General features: G+C 37.0%; 2 protein-coding genes across 2 annotated transcripts; both read right to left on the bottom strand.

The window, feature by feature from the left end:
- Positions 1 to 4,210, bottom strand: LOC113351118 (potassium transporter 5-like). Its single transcript, XM_026595169.1, has 10 exons — positions 4,186 to 4,210; positions 3,680 to 3,891; positions 3,017 to 3,239; positions 2,672 to 2,920; positions 2,540 to 2,587; positions 2,107 to 2,367; positions 1,966 to 2,018; positions 1,727 to 1,845; positions 1,371 to 1,633; positions 1 to 1,289 (listed from the first exon to the last, which is right to left on the bottom strand). The coding sequence occupies exons 1-10, from the start codon at positions 4,208 to 4,210 to the stop codon at positions 346 to 348; spliced, it is 2,397 nt and encodes a 798-aa protein (XP_026450954.1). The 3' UTR covers positions 1 to 345.
- A 1,279-nt stretch (positions 4,211 to 5,489) lies between these two features.
- Positions 5,490 to 9,274, bottom strand: LOC113353344 (potassium transporter 5-like). The gene is made up of 9 exons (XM_026596982.1): positions 9,019 to 9,274; positions 8,700 to 8,922; positions 8,248 to 8,496; positions 8,094 to 8,144; positions 7,728 to 7,988; positions 7,589 to 7,641; positions 7,280 to 7,394; positions 6,923 to 7,177; positions 5,490 to 6,801 (listed from the first exon to the last, which is right to left on the bottom strand). Exons 1-9 carry the CDS (start codon positions 9,187 to 9,189, stop codon positions 5,819 to 5,821), a joined length of 2,361 nt encoding a protein of 786 aa, XP_026452767.1. The 5' UTR covers positions 9,190 to 9,274; the 3' UTR covers positions 5,490 to 5,818.
- Positions 9,275 to 21,711: the final 12,437 nt, after the last annotated feature.

A 21,711-nucleotide genomic window follows, 5' to 3' on the forward strand; every position in this document is an offset into this window, starting at 1 on the left:
GAACCTTATTATGGTGAGATAACATGGGCGCTACTTATCTTAGTGCTAATCCAATATTTCATCATAACAGGATGAAGCATAATTGTCAATTTTGAGATATCATTTCACTATGTCCGTGAGTTAGTCGCCAAGAAGCAACTTGAAGAAGACGCAGAAACATCCAACTTACAATAAATACCACCACCCAGATTAACTTCAAGGAGACAAAGATTGAAAAACATTTATATACGTAGAACTTCTTTTAGGCAGCACCCAAGTAAAACCTACAAACACAGACACCCTATTATCGAGCCGTTGTTTTTTTCGGATGACCCTGTGGCAAGAGACCAGTTTCATAAGCTATACTTATATCTCATATGTCATACCAACCCGGAGAAGCTTGTGATGTGGAATGGACAATAACTTGTCGCTTTCCATTAGATTATTTCTAAGAAAATGGTAAAAATAATTAACTTCTGTTTCTCCGAGCAAGTACACCACACCCTTATCCATTGCTTTCTTTATAAACTCTATCTCTTTGGCTGCTGCTTGGAGCGGCAGGGTTTGGATTCCACTAGATGAATTTGATGACCGAGTTCCAGAAGGTGCAATCTGACAAGAATGGGGAGCGCTAGCCAGTTCTTCAGCTAACTGGTTTGTATTTGTCGTGTCTTCAGTAGATCCGTATTCTAGAACGTAAGACTCGTAGAGAATGAACTCTTTCAAATTTTTGACCAAATCTTGCTCAAAATCATCTGAATTGCCAACAATGTCGTCATATCCATAATGCGCCAGACAACGGAACATTCGGTACTCTTTTTGTTCAACCTGTCTGAAAATAAAACGTTCCTCGGCTGCCACTTTACTGACTGGGATCCGTTTTATTGAAACAAACACCAACACTAAATGTATAGATGGTATATTTTCAACGAAGTGTCGGAATATCGGTGGGATGCCTTGTACGAGCTCGGAATATAGTAAACTTATACCAGGAATTCTGTTTACATCTCGGTGCTTGACAAGATCTCTGACAAACTCGCCAGAAACTTTGTTTTTAAGCTCAAACATGTATCTTTTCTTGTGAACATAGTGCCATGTACCCATCATTGCCATGAGGACTAGTGCTAATGCCACTGGAAGGTAACCTCCTTTTGTGAACTTATATAGGACTGCTGATAAATATGTCGCTTCAATTGAAACCAACACTATGTAGAATAGTGCTACCAGCCATATGCTTGTTTTCCAAATGAATAACATTATAAGAGTAACCAAATTAGTTGTGATTACCATCACAGAAACCACCGCAATTCCTGCACAAAATTAAATTTTGAAATGAGAATTATGGAACACTTGAAAATTAATTCGCTGATCCAGTAAGAAACATAACTTACCATATGCATTACCAATCTGTTCGGTAGTCCGGAATACAAGTGTGATGAGGACAGTGGCAATCATAATAAAGTAGTTGAGCTCAGGAATGTAAACCTGTCCTTCAAACTTGGCAGAAGTGTGAACCACTTTAACCCTCGGAAAGGCCCCTAGACTTAGAGCTTGTGTTATGATTGAAAATGCTGCCGATATCATAGCTTGGCTGGCAATAATTGCAGCAGCAACAGCAATAACAAAGGTTGGCCAATATATATATATATTGGTTCTGCCATTAAGAACAAGTTATTTGGTTCTGAGATTAGCCTATTCTTTTCAAGACTGTATAAGAATTAATACCATGATTGCATCTTAGAGTGACTTACTTGGAATTGATTTGTAAAAAGTATCGTGAACATCATTCGGGAATTTGGAGAGATATGCAGCTTTCCCAATGTAACATGCAAGTAGTGCAGGAAAAACAACCCCGGAGAAACTAACCTGCAATTCCAATGTAAATAACAGTACATTTAGATCGTCGCCTGTCATTCTAACATGTTAACTTTTTTCTACTTAGACCTGTTCCCCCTAACCAAGATCATGGAGATCTCCAATACATACTTGAATTGCTCGGACGGAGAAATGACCGAGATCAGCAAACATAGCTTCAGTCCCTGTTTGAAATCATATTCATACTTAATCAAATAAGCTGTGTTGAAGGTATGAACCTTTTAAAGAAAAAGGTTAACGTTACTTAATTACCTGTCACACACAGCACAACCCCGCCAAGAGATAGCCAAGCTGTCTTACCATTTCGTTGGAAGTATTGTATTATGTACATTGGATTAAAAGAACGTAAAACAGTCACATCATGCTTGATTAAATTGTAGAGAGCAATGCCACTAATGAAAGTAAACCATACAAGTATGATTGGAGCAAATGTGCTGCCAACTTTGTCTGTGCCAAACTGTTGAGCGGAGAAGAGAAGGATCAAGATTACAACGGAAATCCAGACGACGGCATCTAAGTAGTCAAACCAAAGAAAAATAGTCAAGACAGAAAGCAGTTAAATAAAAGAGACCATTTCATTTTCTTTACTAATAATTTATTAATAGAGTACGTAGTTAATGTGTTTTGATCTGGTTCAGTGCAGTGCAGTTCAGTCTTAAAGTCTTGATTTGCAACGCAAATATACCTTGATTAAGATTATCCCTCTGCTTGATGCCACCAACTGCCGACAACACTGTAACATATACGATTTCATTGTCATCATGTACACAGATACGCATATAAAATACCTGACTAAATTTAGAGGACTAAAGATCACCTGAGATGCTTGGAGTCAGAATTCCATCTCCAATAACCATGGAAACCCCCAAGATTGTGAGACAAAAGAGAATAATTTGAATGACTTTACTGTTCTCTAGTGTGTGTTTTATCTTTTGAGCTCTCCTCAGCTGGTTTGATGGTTTGCCCAGTTTATAGTGAGATAGCTCCCTGTCCTCTGGCTGCTGATTAGGCATTAAGCCTACCTTTGCATAGCGGCATATCAAGGAATAGAGTGCAAAAGTTCCTCCTGCAGTAGTCAATAAGTTATAAACCTTCAAATTTGGAAATATTTATACAAATCTTCAGTGTTCTGTATCTGCTATTACTGCTTTATGGAACTCACCATTGCCGTGATCGTTGGCCCATAAAACGATACAGACATATTTAATCATCGGTGAAATTGCTAATGTATAAATGATGAGAGACAAAACACCAAGCAAGTCATCCTTGTTCTTGATCCCATTCGTAAAGGTACTCGAGTAGACGTAAAGTGGAGATGTTCCAATGTCTCCGTAAATGACTCCAACAGTCTGGAACGCTAAACTCAGTGTTGTTTTCCGGTCCAACTGTTGCATTTACATAAACAAGCAGGCAAATGCATCAAGATGGGAAAACTTGTTAGAGATCATTTAACCTTTTATTTTTCTCCGAAAAATACTATCTAATATATCTTACAGGGATTATTTCAAATCATACCGGGTATAAAACCATTAAAGATCAAAATGAATACCAACATTATTACCACATGACATGATTTTTTCCACAAATATGAACTAATTTAAGATTCGACCATTACTACCAATCACAACATTCCATGTGATCATCATAAGAAGATCCAAAACCCATAAAACAGGGAACTTAATAAGGAGACTTAGATCTCTGCGACTCGCTTTTCTCTGATGGTTTTTTGGAGAGGAAGTTCCTCATTTTGTTAGAAATTATAAACAAGAATTTTATATGAACAGCAAACTTGGCGAATAAAAGAAGATGGTAAACGGGAGCAAACCTTGTATTTATGGCCTGGATCATTAGAAACTTTTCCAGCTTCCAAGTTCAATGAGTCTACACGGCCAAGCTTTCCCCATGAGACCTTTCGTTCTTTCAATCCTTTCTCGATTTTTTCTGTCGTTGGCGCTTCAATATCTCCGTTGTTGATCTCATCACTCTTCTGATCTAAGTCTCCTATTTTCAGTTCAGAGTTTACTTCCTCCACTCTCACTTTAGACGAAGGAATGAGATTTTACGCACATCAATTCTGTACTATATAAAGGGCAAACAATAGCATGCACACTTTATTTTATGGTTGGACTATTTAGCCCCGGATAGAAACCTTGGCACATGGTGGGACAGAGCCAGCTGGTAAGTGGCACAAAAATGAAAAGAAAATTTCTACTACGCGGTTGTAAAACACAAATAGTAGGCATAGCCGCGTAAATCATAAGTTTGGGTAAAACAGTACATAAATAACATGTAAAACCTAGTTGGCAAGTAGAGCGAGTTGCACCTAATTGCCATAAGCTGTGTCTCTGTTCTGCATTATAGAATGAATCTTCTTTTATTAGAAAATAAAAAATGACCCCCACCAGGAAAAAATGATACCAAACAAAGCATAGAATTTGTGTGTCTAAAGAATTAATCAAAAAATTATGGTTGTTGGATAATATATAATAAATAGCCTCTCCGGCTTTTAGAATGTCATGCTTTTTTTTGTTAATGAATGCAAGTTCGGAGTAATTTCTAGAAGTAAAATAGTTATTTTTTTTATGAAACAAATTGTTTTTGCTTTTTATTTCTGTGATTGATTTTAGTTTTTAGGACAACAGAAACACGTTTGGTTTTCGTATCCAAACACAATAAAAGTATGTCTGCTTGAGGGAGTTGCTAAGTATTTTTTTTCGAAGGTTACTAAAAGAAAAGGTGGAAATAACACTTCAACGACAATAGTATTTCTTTTATCAATTAATATCTGTTTGCTGTGTTATACGTACAATAGTTGTTCATGACAATGTAACCTCGAAATTTACAAAATACTTTAGATGGTTAAGATACACGAGTAGTTTGGTCTAATGGTTGTATAAAATGTTAACCCCGTTTGAATTGTGATTAGTACCTGTCCTAAACTGAATATGGTAATGTGTAATTTCTTCGGAAAATTCTAAACTGAACGCAAGTAGATATTAGTGGTCTAGTCATACTATACAGGATTCAAAATATTCAGGAAAAATATTACTTTCTCTGTTTCAAAATGATAGGTTTGTTTCATGTACAAATTACACATGAAACAAGTCAATTTTGTGAAACAGAGGTAGTATGTCTAATTAACGATCTTCAATGAAATGTGCACAAAAAGACTAATGCCAGTTCAAATTAGGGATATGTAAATTCCTTTTCACTATCACATATCCTATTAGTCCTGGTGAGTGTAATTATCAAAAAAGTGCATTAGCGTAACACTTAAATTGCCATGGAATACATGAGAGGTTATTAAGAAAAGAATTCATACTTTGTCGTCAATTAGGCATAATTAATTAGCAATCAAAAACTCTTTCTCGAAAGTATTTGTTTTACTACATCATGTCGTGTGTACAATGTATTGCATTTTTGCATCTCAACATCTCATAAATAAAGTAGTTATATTCTACCGCAAACCATGAGCTTTTAAAAGCAGAGATAAAGTCAATTATGGGTAAACAATGTCATTGGAAGGGAAACTTGATTTTTGGCCAAGAATAAAAATGAAGTGAAAACCTGTTTCATTGGAAGAATAGATATAAACTAGTTTTGGTGTGAGTATCGTAACCCAAAATTTGAGCATATAGAGAATTAGAGATAACATTCCACCATGTTCATGAGCTAGTTGCCAAGAAGCAACTTGAAGAAGTAACAGAAAAAAAAAGGATTCAACTTACAATAAAAACCACCACCCAGATAAATTAACTTCAAGGAAACAAACATTAAAACTTTTATATACGTAAAACTGCTTTTAAGCAGCACTCAAGTGTAGTAAGAAACCAGCTTAATTAGCTGGTCTCATATTGAGCCAGATTAATTGGCTTCACACATGCACAAACACACGCACCCAATTATAGAGCCATTGTTGGTTTAGATGACCCTGTGGTAAGAGACCAGCTTCTTCAAAACATAGTTATATCTCATATGTCATACCAACCTTAAGAAGCTTGCGATTTGGGATCGACAATAACTTGTCACTTTCCCTAAGATTCTTTCTCAGGAAATGGTAGAAGTAGTTAACCACAGCCCGCTTAAGTATAGAGGAGTTCTCCTCTGCCACCACTTCTGTTTCTCCTAGTAGGTACACCACACCCTTTTCCATTGCTTTCTGTACAAACTCTATTTCTTTGTCAGCATCTACGAGTGGCGCAGTATGAATTCCACTGGATGAATTCGACGACGGAGTTCCAGCAGCTGCAATCTGACCTGAATGGGGAACGCTAACCACTTCTGCAGCTAACTGGTTTGTGTTTGTATTTCCAGTAGATCCATATTCTAGAACATAAGACTCATATCGGATGAACTCTTTCATATTTTGGACCAAATCTTGCTCAAACTCTTCTGATTTTGCGACAGCATCATTATATCCGTAACGTGCCACACAACGGAACATTCGGTAGTCTTTCCGTTCAACCTGTCTGAAAAGAAAACGTTCCTCCGCTGCCACTTTACTGACTGGGATCCGTTTTATCGAAACAAACACCAAGACTGAATGTACGGATGGTATATTGGCAATAAAGTGTGGGAATATGGGTGGGATGCCTTGTACAAGCTCGGAGTATAGAAGACCTATCCCAGGAATCCTGTTTACATTTTCGTTCTTGACAAGATCTCTGACAAACTCGCCAGACACTTTGTTTTTAAGCTCAAACATATATCTTTTCTTGTGAACATAGTGCCATATGCCCATCATTGACATAAGAATTAGCGCTAATGCCACAGGAAGGTAACCTCCTTTTGTGAATTTAGATAGGACTGCAGATAAATATGTCAATTCAATTGAAGCTAACACTATATAAAATAGTGCTACCAGCCAGATGCTTGTTTTCCAAATGAATAGCATTATGAGAGTGACCATATGAGTTGTGATTACCATCACAGAAAGCACCGCGATTCCTGCATGCACAAAGTTAAATTTTGAAATGAGGTTCATGAAATGCTATCGACAATCGACATATATAGCCAATCATGATGTTCTTGATACGCTTACCAAAATTATTAAAATTTGTTAACTTACCATATGCATTACCGATCTGTTCGGTAGTCCGGAATATAAGTGTGACTAGAACAGTGGCAATCATGATAAAGTAGTTGAGCTCAGGAATGTAAACCTGTCCTTCATACTTGGTAGAAGTGTGAACAACTTTAACCCTCGGAAAGGCCCCAAGACTTAGAGCTTGTGTTATGATTGAAAAAGCTGCGGATATCATAGCTTGGCTAGCAATAATTGCAGCAGCAACAGCAACAACGAAGGTTGGCCAGTATATTGGCTCTGTTATTAAGAAGAAGTCGATTGGTTATGAGATTAGCCTATTGTTTTCAAGACTGTGTGCAAGAAGAACTAATACTATGACTTCAGTTTAGATTGGCTTACTTGGAATTGACTTGTAAAAAGTATCATGAACGTCATCCTTGTATTTGGAAAGGTACGCAGCTTGCCCAATATAACAGGATAGTAGTGCCGGAAAAACAACCCCGGAGAAACTGATCTGCAATACCATGGTAAAGAAAAGCAATTTTTAGCTCATGTCCTTTCCTTTTAAATTACTCCCTCCATTTAAAAAAAAGAGAGAATAGGCTAAAATGAAAAAGTAAAAGTATCTGTTTTTTTTTTTTTAAAACGTAGTTAGTATTAACCCCTATTAATTTTTAGATTTTTTTTCAAGAGTTTCCCAAAACATACTTGAATTGCTCGGACGGAGAAATGACCGAGATCAGCAAACATAGCTTCAGTTCCTGTTAGATATAGTACTCATACTTAGGAAATCAGCTGTTAAGTTTATGCATCTTATGAGAAAAAAAAAATGATCAATATCACTTACCTGTAATGCACAGCACAACCCCACCAAGAGATATCCATGCATTCTTGCCATTTCGTTGGAAATAGCGTATTATGTACATTGGATTGAAAGCACGTAATACAGTCACATCATGCTTGAATAAATTGTAGAGACCAATGAGACTGATGAACGCAAACCATACAAGGATGATTGGAGCAAACGTGCTGCCAACTTTGTCTGTGCCGTACCGTTGTGCAGAGAACAGAAGGAGCAAAATTACCACGGAAATCCAGACGACGGCATCTAAACAGTCAAAGCAAAGAGAAAATAGTCAAGACAAAATGCAGTTAAATGAAAAGGTCCATTTCATTTTAGAAGATACGTTATTGATTTGCAATTCAAATCTACCTTGATTAAGAGATTTTGCCGACGACTTGATGCCACCAACTGCGGAAAGCACTGTAACATATACAATTTCAATTATCTTCAGTTATACAGATGTTTTGCATAAGTAAATCACCCGAAACAAATATCTGACCGAATTCAGAGTAACTAAGCTCACCTGAGATGGCTGGAGTCAAAATTCCATCTCCAATAATCATGCCAATCCCTAAGATTGTGAGACAGAAGAGTGAAATTTGCATAGCTTTACTGTTCTCTAGTCTTTCTTTTATCTTTTGAGCTCTCTTCAACTGGCTTGATGGTTTGTCCAGTTTATAGTGTGATAGCTCCCTATCCTCTGGCTGCTGATTAGGTATTAATCCTACCTTCGCGTAGCGGCATATCAAGGAATATAGTGCAAAAGTTCCTCCTACAGTAGTCATGAATAATTTGTCAGCCTTCATATAAGTGGAAATATTTGTACATTTGAGAAAGATATACTGCAAAGACAATCACGACATCGACATTCGACAACAATGAATATTGGTACTAATACCAAATTTCACCGTTTGTGTGTGTTCTTATCGCGGCATGGGACTTAAAATAGCAGGAAAGTTGAAAAAACGAACTCACCGTTGCCGTGGTCATTAGCCCACAAAACGATAAATACGTATTTAATCATCGGCGAGATTGCTAATGTATAAATGATGAGAGACAAAACACCCAGCAAGTCGTCGTCATGCTTGATCCCATCCAAGAAGGTGCTGGAGTACACGTAAAGTGGAGATGTTCCTACGTCTCCATAAATCACTCCAACACTTTGGAACGCCAAGCTCAGTGTCGTTTTCCAGTCCAACTGTTAGATACAGACGCAAACATCAAGATCAACAAACTTTGCAGAACTAAGATCGATGGTAAAATCTTATATATAGGATCTGGTAACAAGGCAAACCTTATTCTTATGGCCTGGTTCATTAGAAACTTTTCCAGCTTCCCTGTTCAGTGAATCTATACGACCAAGCTTTCCCCAGGAAACCTTCCGTTCTTTCAATCCCTTCTCGACTTGTTCAGTCGATGGCGCAGCATCTCCGATCTCATTACTCTTCTGATCAAAGTCTCCCATTTTTCAGATTTTTTGATTTGTTTGGACTTATTTGTTCACCAGCAGCAGCCTTGTTTAATTTATGGGAGTACAAAGGTTGATAGAGTCTTCATTTCTTATAAATATATTCAAAAGAGGAGTTGTTAACAAACAACCTATAGAGAGTTAACAAGTTTAACATGAAACTAAGTCGGTGGCGTTTGAAGGAAAACTCCCATGAAAGGTTCAAGGATTTTAACTTCAACGCTTATTTGAAAGATCGTTCTGCATTTTACTGGATCTGGGTCAGGTCGGTGATGGAGGTGTTTAGATAACTCTCACCAAACTTAGTGGGTGGACCAAAGATTGGGATAAACCCAATTTTAGTCGGTTATGAATTAGGATTAGGATTAAGAGTTTTATGATAATTCTTAATTGGTTTACTTTATCCTAAATTCTAGGAACTTTGTGGACAAGTTATGAAACCCTAGTCTTGTAGGCTAAGTAATGTACCTATATAAATAGCCTAGTAGAGAACCTAGAAAATTACACCAAAAAAATTCTTCTTTCTCTCTTAGGGTTTATATGTTTTCTCCCAAACGATAATATATAAATCTCTTATTTTTTCCCGAGGATTCAACCTCGTTAAATTCTTGTCTCTTTTATCTTCTTTAGTTTGTGTTCTTTGCAATATTTGGAGTACCATTGTGTAGCTATGCAAATCGCTTCCCCAGGGTTTTAGCGCAACAATTGGCATCAAGAGCTCGGGTTAGGTTCTTGGAATTTTCGGTATTCATAATATTGCAGCGGGAGTATTTTTTTCTGAAGTTGTTTGAGGTAATTCTGATCTCAAAGTTTAGTTTTTTTATCTATATTTGGTTGTTTGTGAACAATGGTTGACGGGAAAGATCCAGTTGATCCGAAAGATCCTTTAGGAGAACATTCAGAGTCCACAAGTAAAGATAAAGAAACAAAAGAAGAAATACTGGATTCTCATAGATCACAACTGAAGGTTTAAAAGTTACTTTGGTTCATGGAGAACAAACGTAATGGATGCTCTTGTTCATCTTGACCTAGAAGAAGCTCTAGAAGGTCGGCCAGCGGAGATGTCTGACAAGAAGTGGGACAAGATGAATAAATTATGTCTGGGTTCGATTCGTGGGTGTTTAGCAACATCAGTAAGAGTTAATTATCAGCACGAGACTTCAGCTAAGGATCTCTGGGAAAAGCTAGGGAAGGAGTACCTTGTGAAGAACGTGGCTAATAGAATACATCTTAAGAGAAATTTGTATCGCTATAACCTGAAGAAAGGTGCAACTCTAACAGAACACCTGGATTCATATAATAAACTTCTTGCTGAGTTAGTTAACTATGATGAGAAGATCAACGACGAGGAACAAGCTTTGTGTCTGATAAACTCTCTTCCTGAAAGGTATGAACCCGTGATTAAGGCTTTAATGCATGGCAAGGATAAGATGACATACGCTGAGGTCACTACAGCATTGCGTAGTGAGGAGTTCAGGAAGATGGACCGTGAAGACCTGTCAAGTGAAGCTAACAGTGACTTGCTTCTTGCAAGAGGTCGCTCAACAGACAGGAGAAAGAAGAATGGTGATCGTGGGAAAGTGAAAGGGCGTTCAAAGTCAAGAGCGCGTCTGCAGAAGGATGAATGTGCATGGTGTCATGACTTTGGCCATTGGGCTAAGGATTGTACCAAGCGTAAAGATAGAGAAGGAGATAACAACAAGACCGAGGTGAACATTGCTAAGGCAAGTGATGATTCAGATGTAGCTTCGGATTTCTCACTGATTGTGACACCATCAGCTTGTATCGTAACTGACGGTACATGGGTACTAGATTCTGGTGCTACTTATCACATATGTCCTCATCGGGACTGGTTCTCAAGCTTCGAGAAGTTTGATGGAGAAGTACGTATGGGGAATAATCATACCTGCAGGGTGATCGGGATTGGTAGTGTTCGAATCAAGATGCATGATGGTATGGTTCGAGAACTAAAGGAAGTAAGGTTCGTACCTGCTGTGAAGAAGAATCTGATTTCGCTCGGAACTTTGGAAGCTAAGGGCTACAAGTTAGTCGCTGAAAATGGCATTCTAAAGATAATCTCTGGATCGTTGGTAATCATGAAGGGCACAAGGCATCATAACTTGTACTACTTAACTGGGAGTACAGTAACAGGAGATGTGTCAATTTCTGAACACATCGAGACTGCAGCGATGGAGACCACGAAGTTATGGCATATGCGACTTGCACATCCAGGTGATAAGTCGTTACACTCTTTAATTCGTCAAGATTTATTGAAAGGTGCTATTGCCTGCAAATTAGAGTTTTGTGAACATTGTGTGCAAGGAAAGAAAACAAGAACAATCTTTGGCACAACAATCCACAACACTAGTGGAGTTCTTGATTATGTTCACTCAGATGTTTGGGGTCCCTCCAAGAATGCATCATTGGGAGGGAAACATTGGTTCGTGTCTTTCATTTATGAATATTCTAGGCGAGTATGGGTGTACACCATGAGGCATAAGGATGAAGTCCTAGAAGTCTTTGTGAGGTGGAAAAAGGCAACTGAGACTCAAACTGGCAGAAAGATCAAGGTACTACGTTAGGACAATGGTGGAGAGTACAAAAGTGATCTATTCTTGCAAGTATGTCAGGATGAGGGAATACATAGGCATTTCACAGTTAAGAATACATCGCAACAAAATGGGGTAGCTGAACGCATGAATCGTACTTTGCTGGAGAATGTACGATGTATGTTATCTAATGCTGGATTAGGTAAAGCGTTTTGGGCTGAGGCAGTTACATATGCGTGCTTCCTCATTAATAAGTTGCCATCAGCTGCATTAAAAGGTAAAAATCCGATGGAGAAGTGGTATGATAAACCATCTTATGACTATGACTCAATTCATATCATTGGTTGTGCTGCTTGGTATCATGTTAGTGAAAACAAGCTTGATAGTCGTGCTGTTAAAGGCATCTTTATGGGTGTGAAGAAAGGCGTGAAAGGGTTCAAAATTTGGAATCCAGTAGAGAAGAAGATAGTCATGAGTAGAGATGTTACATTTGATGAAGCGTCTATGGTAAAGTCTTGGGGTTCTCAGCAGGTGGAGAAAAGAAGCACCAATACTAGTGAGCCTTTGCAGCAGGTGGAGATTTATGCAACTCCACTAATTCCAGCTAAGTATGTATCTGTTACGACTACTTCGGAAGGCGTGACGTCTACAAGGGAGGTAACTACTGAAGTTCCAAATGATAGTGACGATGTTTATGAAGAGGAACATGAAGCAGTGGAAGATACAGAAGCTACGGTCACTGAGACCATAGCAACCAGCAAACCGAGAAGATCAATCAGGAAACCTGGTTGGATGAATGATTTTATAGCTTATGCATTACCAGTTGTTGAAGAAGGTATTCCTAATACCTATTTTGAAGCTATACACAGTGTAGAGCGTCATGAATCGGAAGCTGCTATGCAGGATGAGATGAAGTCTCTTTACAAGAATGTCACATGGATTCTTACGAAGCTTCCGAACGGTAAGAAGGCCATTGGGTGCAAATGGGTATATGCTAAGAAAGAAGGATCTCAGATGAATCAAGCACGCTACAAGGCAAGGTTAGTTGCAAAAGGTTATGCCCAAAAGGAAGGGATTGACTATAATGAGGTGTTCTCTCCAGTTGTGAAACACTCATCAATCCGAATTTTGTTGGCCTTGGTAGCGCAGTATGATTTAGACTTAGTTCAGCTAGATGGGAAGACGGCGTTCTTACATGGTGATCTAGAAGATGAGATTTATATGACTCAGCCGAGTGGGTTCAAAGTTGCTGGAAGAGAAGATTGTGTATGCAAGCTGAAGAAATCGTTGTATGGGCTGAAATAGTATCCAAGACAGTGGTATAAGCGATTTGATCAGTTTATGATTGGCCAGACATACACAAGAAGTCACTATGACCATTGTGTATACTTCAAGAAGCTACGTGATGGGTCTTTCATATATTTGCTCTTGTATGTCGATGATATGCTGATAGCATCGAATAACAAGAAAGAGATTGATAATTTGAAGCAAAAATTGTCAACTGAGTTCGAGTTGAAAGATCTGGGAGAAGCTAAGAAGATTCTTGGCATGGAGATTCAACGTGACAGAAAGAAGGGTAAAGTTTGTTTGTCTCAAAAGGAATACTTGAAGAAAATGTTACAGAAATTTGGTATCTGCGAAGGAACTAAATCTGTAAGTACTCCCCTTGGTCCTCATTTTAAGTTGAGTTCTGATATGTCTCCCACTACTGAAGAAGAGCGTGAGTATATGGCCCAAGTCCCATATGCTAGTTCTGTTGGTAGCTTGATGTATGCGATGGTATGTACAAGGCCGGATATTTCACATGGAGTAAGTATGATCAGCCGTTATATGCATAATCCTGGTAAAGGACATTGGAAAGCTGTGAAATGGATTTTGAGGTATCTTTATGGTACTGTTGATGTTGGCTTGGAGTTTGTGAAGGAAGATGGGAACAATCAGCTATGTGTTGGTTATGTGGATTCTGACTATGCTGGTGATTTGGACAAGAGGCGTTCAACTACAGGGTATGTATTTACCTTGGCTGGAGCACCGGTTAGTTGGAGATAGATTTTGCAGTCTATTGTGGCTCTCTCAACTACTGAAGCAGAGTATATGGCAGTGACTGAAGCATTTAAGGAGGCTATATGGTTACAGGGTTTGCTAGATGACTTGGGTGTTGTGCAGGAACAACTGCCTGTGCATTGTGATAGTCTTAGTGCAATTTACTTGGCTAAGAATCAAGTGCATCATGCCAGAACCAAACATATAGATGTTCGATTTCACTTTGTTAGAGAAATTCTGGAAGAAGAAGACATTCTACTTGTGAAGATCGATACCAAAGACAATCCAGCTGATATGTTAACGAAAATAGTATCTGGGGTCAAGTTTCGTCATTGCTCGAAATTGATCCACATTCTTCCGGTTTGGTGATACCCTTTGGGGTAGAGGTTCTTAGGAACCTGGTGGAGGCATTCTAGCAAGGACATTGATTGAACTACGGTCGGTTTGATTCCTTGCAGAGGATACGTAGGCAGCCTATGGCGCAATCGACGTTGGAAGACGAAGGTGATTTTGTTATTGATCGTCTCATGCATGAATGCATGATCCGAGGTGGAGAATTGTTGGATATGGGTCAGGTCGGTGATGGAGGATTTTAGATAACTCTCACCAAACTTAGTCGGTGGACCAAAGATTGGGATAAACCCAATTTTAGTCGGTTATGAGTTAGGATTAGGATTAAGAGTTTTATGATAACTCTTAATTGGTTTACTTGATCCTAAATTCTAGGAACTTTGTGGACAAGTTATGAAACCCAAATCTTGTAGGCTAAGTAATGTACCTATATAAATAGCCTAGTAGAGAACCTAAAAAATTACACCAAAAAAATTCTCCTTTCTCTCTTAGGGTTTATATGTTTTCTCCCAAACGATAATATATAAATCTCTTGTCTTTTCCCGAGGATTCAACCTCGTAAATTCTTGTCTCTTTTATCTTCTTTAATTTGTGTTCTTTGCAATATTTGGAATACCATTGTTTAGCTGTGCAAATCGCTTCCGCAGGGTTTTAGCGCAACACATTTTTGGATCGTACAATAATATAGAGTCAATCACATTAAACTAACTTTTTATTTGATCGAAAAACTAACCTTCTCCAGCGATGCTTGTCTAGTATAGCCTCCTAGCTAGATGCATGAACTTACATCGATATGTGTTCACGATTTCATTTAACGGCCTCCATGGCTGCATCACGAAAAAGTTTTTTTTTTTTTTTTTGAAGCATCACGACGAATAAGATGGCGGGGGATGGGGATTGGTCATCTAGTGTTTGACCGGTCAAAGTGGGTGTGATTAGGGCTTTAACTACAATGCTAGGCAGGTACTTAGCATGACTAGCAGTCAAGTTTAACGTTATTATCATAAAGCATCACATCTATGTTGGTCCTTTGATTAGCAAAAATATATATCCTTATGGCAGTCATCTGATGGAACTATAATCGATCGTTGACATAAGAGAAGAGAGCATGCTAGCTAAACATTGTTGAATTAGTTTGATGCTTAGGAGTCAATTAATAAGATTATATTAGTGATCTCTTTTTGCCATGATTGATACAGGGGACACCAAAAAATCCATAGAGGGTCACCAACCCAGAAGATCTAGCGATGAGGATTCTTATGTTTTATCGATTTAGTAACCTCCGTGCCATATGGTATCTCCCTATATCAATCCTGTTTATTTTAATCTGACATTATTGATTTCTTTTTGATGCTTAGGAATCAATTAATCTACTGATTATTTGGATCTATGGACTTGGTACTTGCAATTATTGGTACTATATTATTATTAAGCAATCAATAATGCAATTGTATATTAGTAACAACAAGAGTTGAAATATTTCGATTATCGATTAAAGATTCCCATAATTCATTCACAAAGTCGTGATGGTTCATACTTTGTACTATGATTCGCAATAATGCCGTATTATATATATTCCATAATAGGAATTATACAAACGGTGTCTATTCCGTGTATAATCCGTAATAATGTTATATTATTTAACCTGAAATTTCGATTCTTTGATAATGAAGGATTTAAAACCCCATTAACAATGGTTCCGGTTTCTTCCTCTAGAAATATAATTTTTTTGAAAGAAGATTACCTTCCCACCATCAAAGAAAAAGTAAAGTAAAAGTTATTTGCTAACTTTTAAAATTGTGTTATTAAATTTGTTTATGATTTAAAAGGGTATCGTTATCAGAATCATACCCATTATTCCCTCCTGCACCTTTAATTTTGTTTTTGTCCAATAAATCTATAGAAAGATTTACATACCGTGTCTTATGCGTGTGTTACTGTTACCATCGTGGATGACTCGTATAGGTGATGTTTAGAGGACAGGGAAATATTTGGGGTTGTGTTACAAATTTGACTATAATGGCACCTCTTTCGAATAGAAAGCCTAGCCAGACAATAGGTTGATTGGTACGTACAAGTACATTTTTTTTTTGTATAATAAACCATATGGATTGTTCTAATTTGCTTCGACCACAAACATAAAAGTGAAGAGTCTTGTTATCATGCACACGCGTCCATAACAACACAATAATGAGCCTGTATTTGTAAACCATTAAATTTTACATCCATTATAATGACATTTGAAGGAGGCGCTGCAAATGTGATCGGAGGAGTGTGGCTTTCTCAATCTCTTGATGTCGCTAGACATTTGATCAGCGAGGACCTTGCTAGAAGAGCTTACACCAGAGAAGAAAGTTTGTCTGTTTAGTTATTTGGCCGCAGGCCAGTGTAGCAAAAAAAAGAAAAAACATATGTAACAAACTAAAAGACTAAAAGTGCTTGTTCAAAGTCAAACCACTGTTGTTACGTCATGCAGCAAAAAATGCTGGCTATGGGGTTCGAACACATGCGCAATTATGGGAAGAAGATCCTAAGTCTTACCACTTAACTACTGGGGAAAACCAACTATTTGTTATAAAACTAAAAATGATCCAATAAGTAGGTGCATTTTCTCTTTTGGCATCCACCCTTTTGGTTGGATTGACAAAGTGGTAATGGTGATCAAAGAATTCATTTCATTAACGAAATAGCAAACGTAACAATTGATGAGGCAGCATTTATAGTTTTACAATTACCGACTTAACTAATGGAAGAGATGTTACGCGTATAGAAACATATGTGTGACATAAACTGTCACCTGATAAACACATGTCTGAAAGTTATGTCTAAAGCTGTTAACATACACTGCATCATTTCTTAACCTGCACTACAGTGTTCTGTAACTCTAACTGAGATCTGTATCATTAGGTTGTGCAGTGCATTCGTTTTAATATTGCATGTGCTAACAAAGAGAAGATGAATTTACAAACAAACAAAAATGTACACTATAACTAACAGGTATTGAGAGCCCATTTACGGGCCCTATCTTATCAAACTCTTCTCCTCATGCCCATTTAAGGGCCCTATCTTATCAACCTTTGCTTTCCCTGAGTCAAAAAAATAAAATAAAATGGTAAAAGAACCTTCTTCTTTGTGCAGCGATAACATTTGAATTTTCTGTTGTTCAAATTGTTTTTCTTCCTTATAACTTGTTTTTGATTGATGTTTTAACTGTGGATGTGATGGTAATGGTGGTGGATTATTGTTCGACATCGTGAACTAGTAATTTTGGCTGTGTATCTTATATTATAGGTGATTACTAGGATAAACATAGATTTATCTATGAAGTACATAGGATGCACTTGAGTGCATAACACATATTTTTATCAGAAATTAGTTTTGGCTTGGTTGCAACCGAGTGCATAATGGATATACATGTTTTATAGTAAATATATATGTTTTGACCAGGTTGTACCTGGGTGCATATAGCATATTCGTATAAGAAATAGGTTTTGTCCTTCTTAGAGCATAGCTCGGTTGAACCCACCAAGCGTTGGTATGTCAAGTTTAGTTTTCAGATTTTGGTGAATCAAAACTTATTTACTAGAGTTAACTTCGTATAGGTTAGCTAGAAAGTTACTAGGATATGAGACATACAAGTATTACTTGAAGAATTGACGAATGTGAAGAAGTAAAGAGCTACAACGACGACATCATCCTTCCTCTTGAAGTTTGTAATATTTTGACTTGAACTGTTTCATTCCTAAAGTATCTTTCAAGTCGTGTATATTGAAAACATAACAGCGAAGCTGTGAATGATTATACTCTAGTTAGACGTAGTATTAAGGAATTATAATACGAAATATAACGCCTATCTTTTGAACTTCTTATATAAGACATCAACATAATCGTATAAATGCTATTGTGATTATGCATGGGTATGGGTGAAGATTTCATCCTAGGAAACAATGTTTTACATTCGTTTAAAGGAAGTAAAATATTCATAAACTTGTTTTATGAATCGAAAGGGAAATCTCTAGGATTATTGGTATTGTTATTCATTTCAAATCTTCGGATTACCAATATGTGTTTAGTATAACCGCTCATAACTTGTTTATGTATCTTGATAAAACTACTCACAATGCCTGGCTTTCGTATTGCTATGACTTTTATTAGTGAAATCGATCTTAAGTAATCACTTGAGATGGTATGATCGATATATTATAATTGGTATGACCAACTCTAGACATTTGGGAACCGATCCTAGTAAGAGGTGAAACCGATCAAAAGCATGTGGAATCGATCCTTGTAAGAGGTACAACAAGCTTAGTAATTGGTAACCGATCCTATGACTTGTGCAACCGATTACAAGTTAAATACCATAATTATGTGGTAACCGATCCTAGTACCTAGTCAACCAATTTTTGGAAAGCTAGTGTGACCGGTCCTAGTACCCACATGGAGGTAGAACCGAAGCCTTGTGTTTTTGGTAGAACTGTGAAACCCATTAATGGTGATTTGATAGGATAATCAATCACATAGTTCTTGGAAGTCACATGAACCAATTCTAAACTCATTAGGAAGTGTGGAAAATCGGTTCCAAAATTGTAAATATGAAAAAGGATTTACAAAGTCAAGATGTCGACATACTTTGAACATGTGCAGTAATTCTTATCTTTTATTGTTCAAAGATATTCCTTAATAAATAACGGAGAATCCCGGATCAAAATAAATTGAGAATCTTTTAATTAAGATTTTTAGTTTTATATGCTTTTAATTTCCAGCAATTAAATGCATATCTTTAGAAAATAAAAATTGGTAATGTGCATTTAATAATTGGAGATTTTCTACTGAGATTTTGGTCAATATTTGGATAGAGCATTTCCAGGAATTATGAAAACCAAGTTTGGAAATATATTGCATATCTTGAGAATATTTTCGGTTTTGAAAATTCCTTGGTGTCCAAACTTTCTTGGTCTATAAATATTGAAGTTTGCATTTCGAGCAAAGTAATCCTCAGAGCCAGCAAAACTACCTAGTTGTGTTATTACTGGTGGAGCCGTCTATTCGGAGAGGAAAGTACCCTAATTAGGAGAAATCTCTTAAGACCGCTCGTTTTAAAGACTTTTTTGGGATTGGGAAGCTCTACGAGTATCGTTGGTGGGAAACTAGATAATTTTAGTTTATTATTAGTTTCCGATTGATTTGATTGACTAACGGTTGTTGAACCTTGATTGCACCTAGTTTGTTTATGCTTGAGAATCTTCTCATCTGATATAAGATTCACTCAAACTATATCGAAGTTTCGACGGGGATCTTTAGACTGTTTGTAGATCTAAAGACGTCTTGTGATAATCCATTGTTAACACACTCCGTTCTGTGTATGATTGATCACAAGAGATTCAAGTTGATTGTGTGCAGGTGTTTATTGAAGATCTAAGAAGATTTGAAGACAAAGAAGATTTCTTATTTGAGTTCATAATCTTTGGTGTGCACAAAACTTGATCGGCTGGGGATCCAACTATAATCGGTTTATCTTTGTGATAACCTTGATTGATTAGTTGACTAGATAGACATCAATATAATTCTTTGTGATTCAAAGTATTGATTGCATAGTTTGGACAATGGTAGTTGTTAATAGATTTATCTAATAACTTGACAAAGAAGTTTATTGGGATAAACAGAAGAGTCTTTTGTCAAACTCATATCACTTGTTTGAAAAGAGTTGTTACCGAACAGATTTTTTGTTCCTTTACTATTTCGAATACGAACCAAAGGAATTGTTTCAAGTGCGTGAATTATTGCAAGTTGGAGGTGCAGGGATACAGACGGAACTAGGTGAACTATAGGTTTAGTTTCTTGGTCTCAACTATACAAAGTTGGTTTAAATTTTGTATAGCGGATTAATCCTGAGAGTATTCAATTCTGGACAAGGTCCCGGGGTTTTACTGCATTTGCGGTTTCCTCGTTAACAAAATCTTGCTGTGTCTTTTACTTTTCTATTTTCGCAATTATAATTTTTTTATTATAATTAGAAGTAAAATGCACAAACCTTAATTCCTAATTACTTGATAGCAATCCTATAGTGTTTGGTTAAGTCTGAACCTATTATCAAGTAATCATACTTTGTTGTTGTATTGTCTCGATCTTGTATCCATGGTCAATCACGCAAGTTATCTTGTTGTCGTATTGTCTCGATCTCGTATCCATAAACGATCAAACGAAGTGTGAACCGATTAGTTGTATTGTCTCTACTCAGTCCATAGACAATCACTTTTGGAGAAAGGAATTATAGGTGGGAAAGTTTTAGATTGAGGTATATTTGGGTACCTTCGTATTTTCAGTCCTGGTTGCACCTCGGTGCATAATGTGTATTCTTATTGGAAATAAGTTTTGGTCAGGTTGCACCTGGATGAATAATCCATATTTCTATAGGAAATTGGTATGGTCCAGGTTGCACCTGGGTGCATAACGCATATTATTATAGGAAATAAGTTTTGTCCAGGTGCACCTGGGTGTATAATGCATATTCTTATAGAAAATAAGTTTTATCCAGGTACACAATGTATCCGCAGTCTGGTTTCAAATTAAGTTTCTTTCTTTTCGAATTTTATAACAACAATGAATCTTTCTTTATAGATACTTTCGCGCCCTTTTCGTAAATGTAAATTTTATTAAAATCTGACGAATATTTAGAAAATTAAGACATTTCTTGCGATTAGTTTTAAATAGGGGAGAGAGGAAATAATAGAACAAAAATAAATTTAAAGGTAAAGCGCATATATGACTAAATTTTGTATGTGTCCATTTCATCCATACTCATATTTTAGTAGTCCATTACTCCCATACCTAATGGTTTTTGTACATATGACTCATTTTCTGTATTCGATAAAGAGTAGAAATTGCAAGTTTTATGGAACTTGACTGAATTTATAGGACTGCTAGATGGGTCCTTAGCGTGTTCGTCCACAAGTCTTGAAAATTCCCAAATAAGAGTTTCACATATTACTTATTATCTGAATTCGATCCATCTCCAGACCAGAGAAGAACCTTAGCACACTCCGTGCCTGGTATCAACTCCACATGCATAAGCTCTCAACCTTCACTACACTAAATTCATGGATTAGTAACTAGAAGTCGCAACTGCTTAGCCTATGTTGCGAAATTTCAGTTGCGAATTTCAGTTGCGAATTTCAGTTGCTAAATTTTTGCAACAGTTCAGATCAGTTACAAAACTCGCAATTGTTTGAACCTGTTACGATTCGCAACTGAATTGTGTTATACGCATGCGAATCGTGAGTGTGGTTGCACAGACATTTAAGCTGACTCGATTTCATCCCATTCATATGTGAAACTGACTTGAGTTTAGCCTTATATTATCATCGATCTCTATTCTATCTGATTATCTTATTTCTCTTTATCTCTCGTTCTCATCTCTCATTCTCTTTTATCATTCAATCATGTCTGAAATTCAATTTCAGGGATATCAAATCCAACTTGATCCAACCTATTTATTTTTCGCCTTAGGGTTTTAAGGTTTACATATAAACGTTGTTTTAGGGTTTATTCTTTTTTCCCTAGTCTCCAAAAACTATCG

The sequence above is a fragment of the Papaver somniferum genome, chromosome 2 (genome assembly GCF_003573695.1).
Source record: "Papaver somniferum cultivar HN1 chromosome 2, ASM357369v1, whole genome shotgun sequence".
NCBI classification, from domain to species: Eukaryota; Viridiplantae; Streptophyta; class Magnoliopsida; order Ranunculales; family Papaveraceae; genus Papaver; species Papaver somniferum.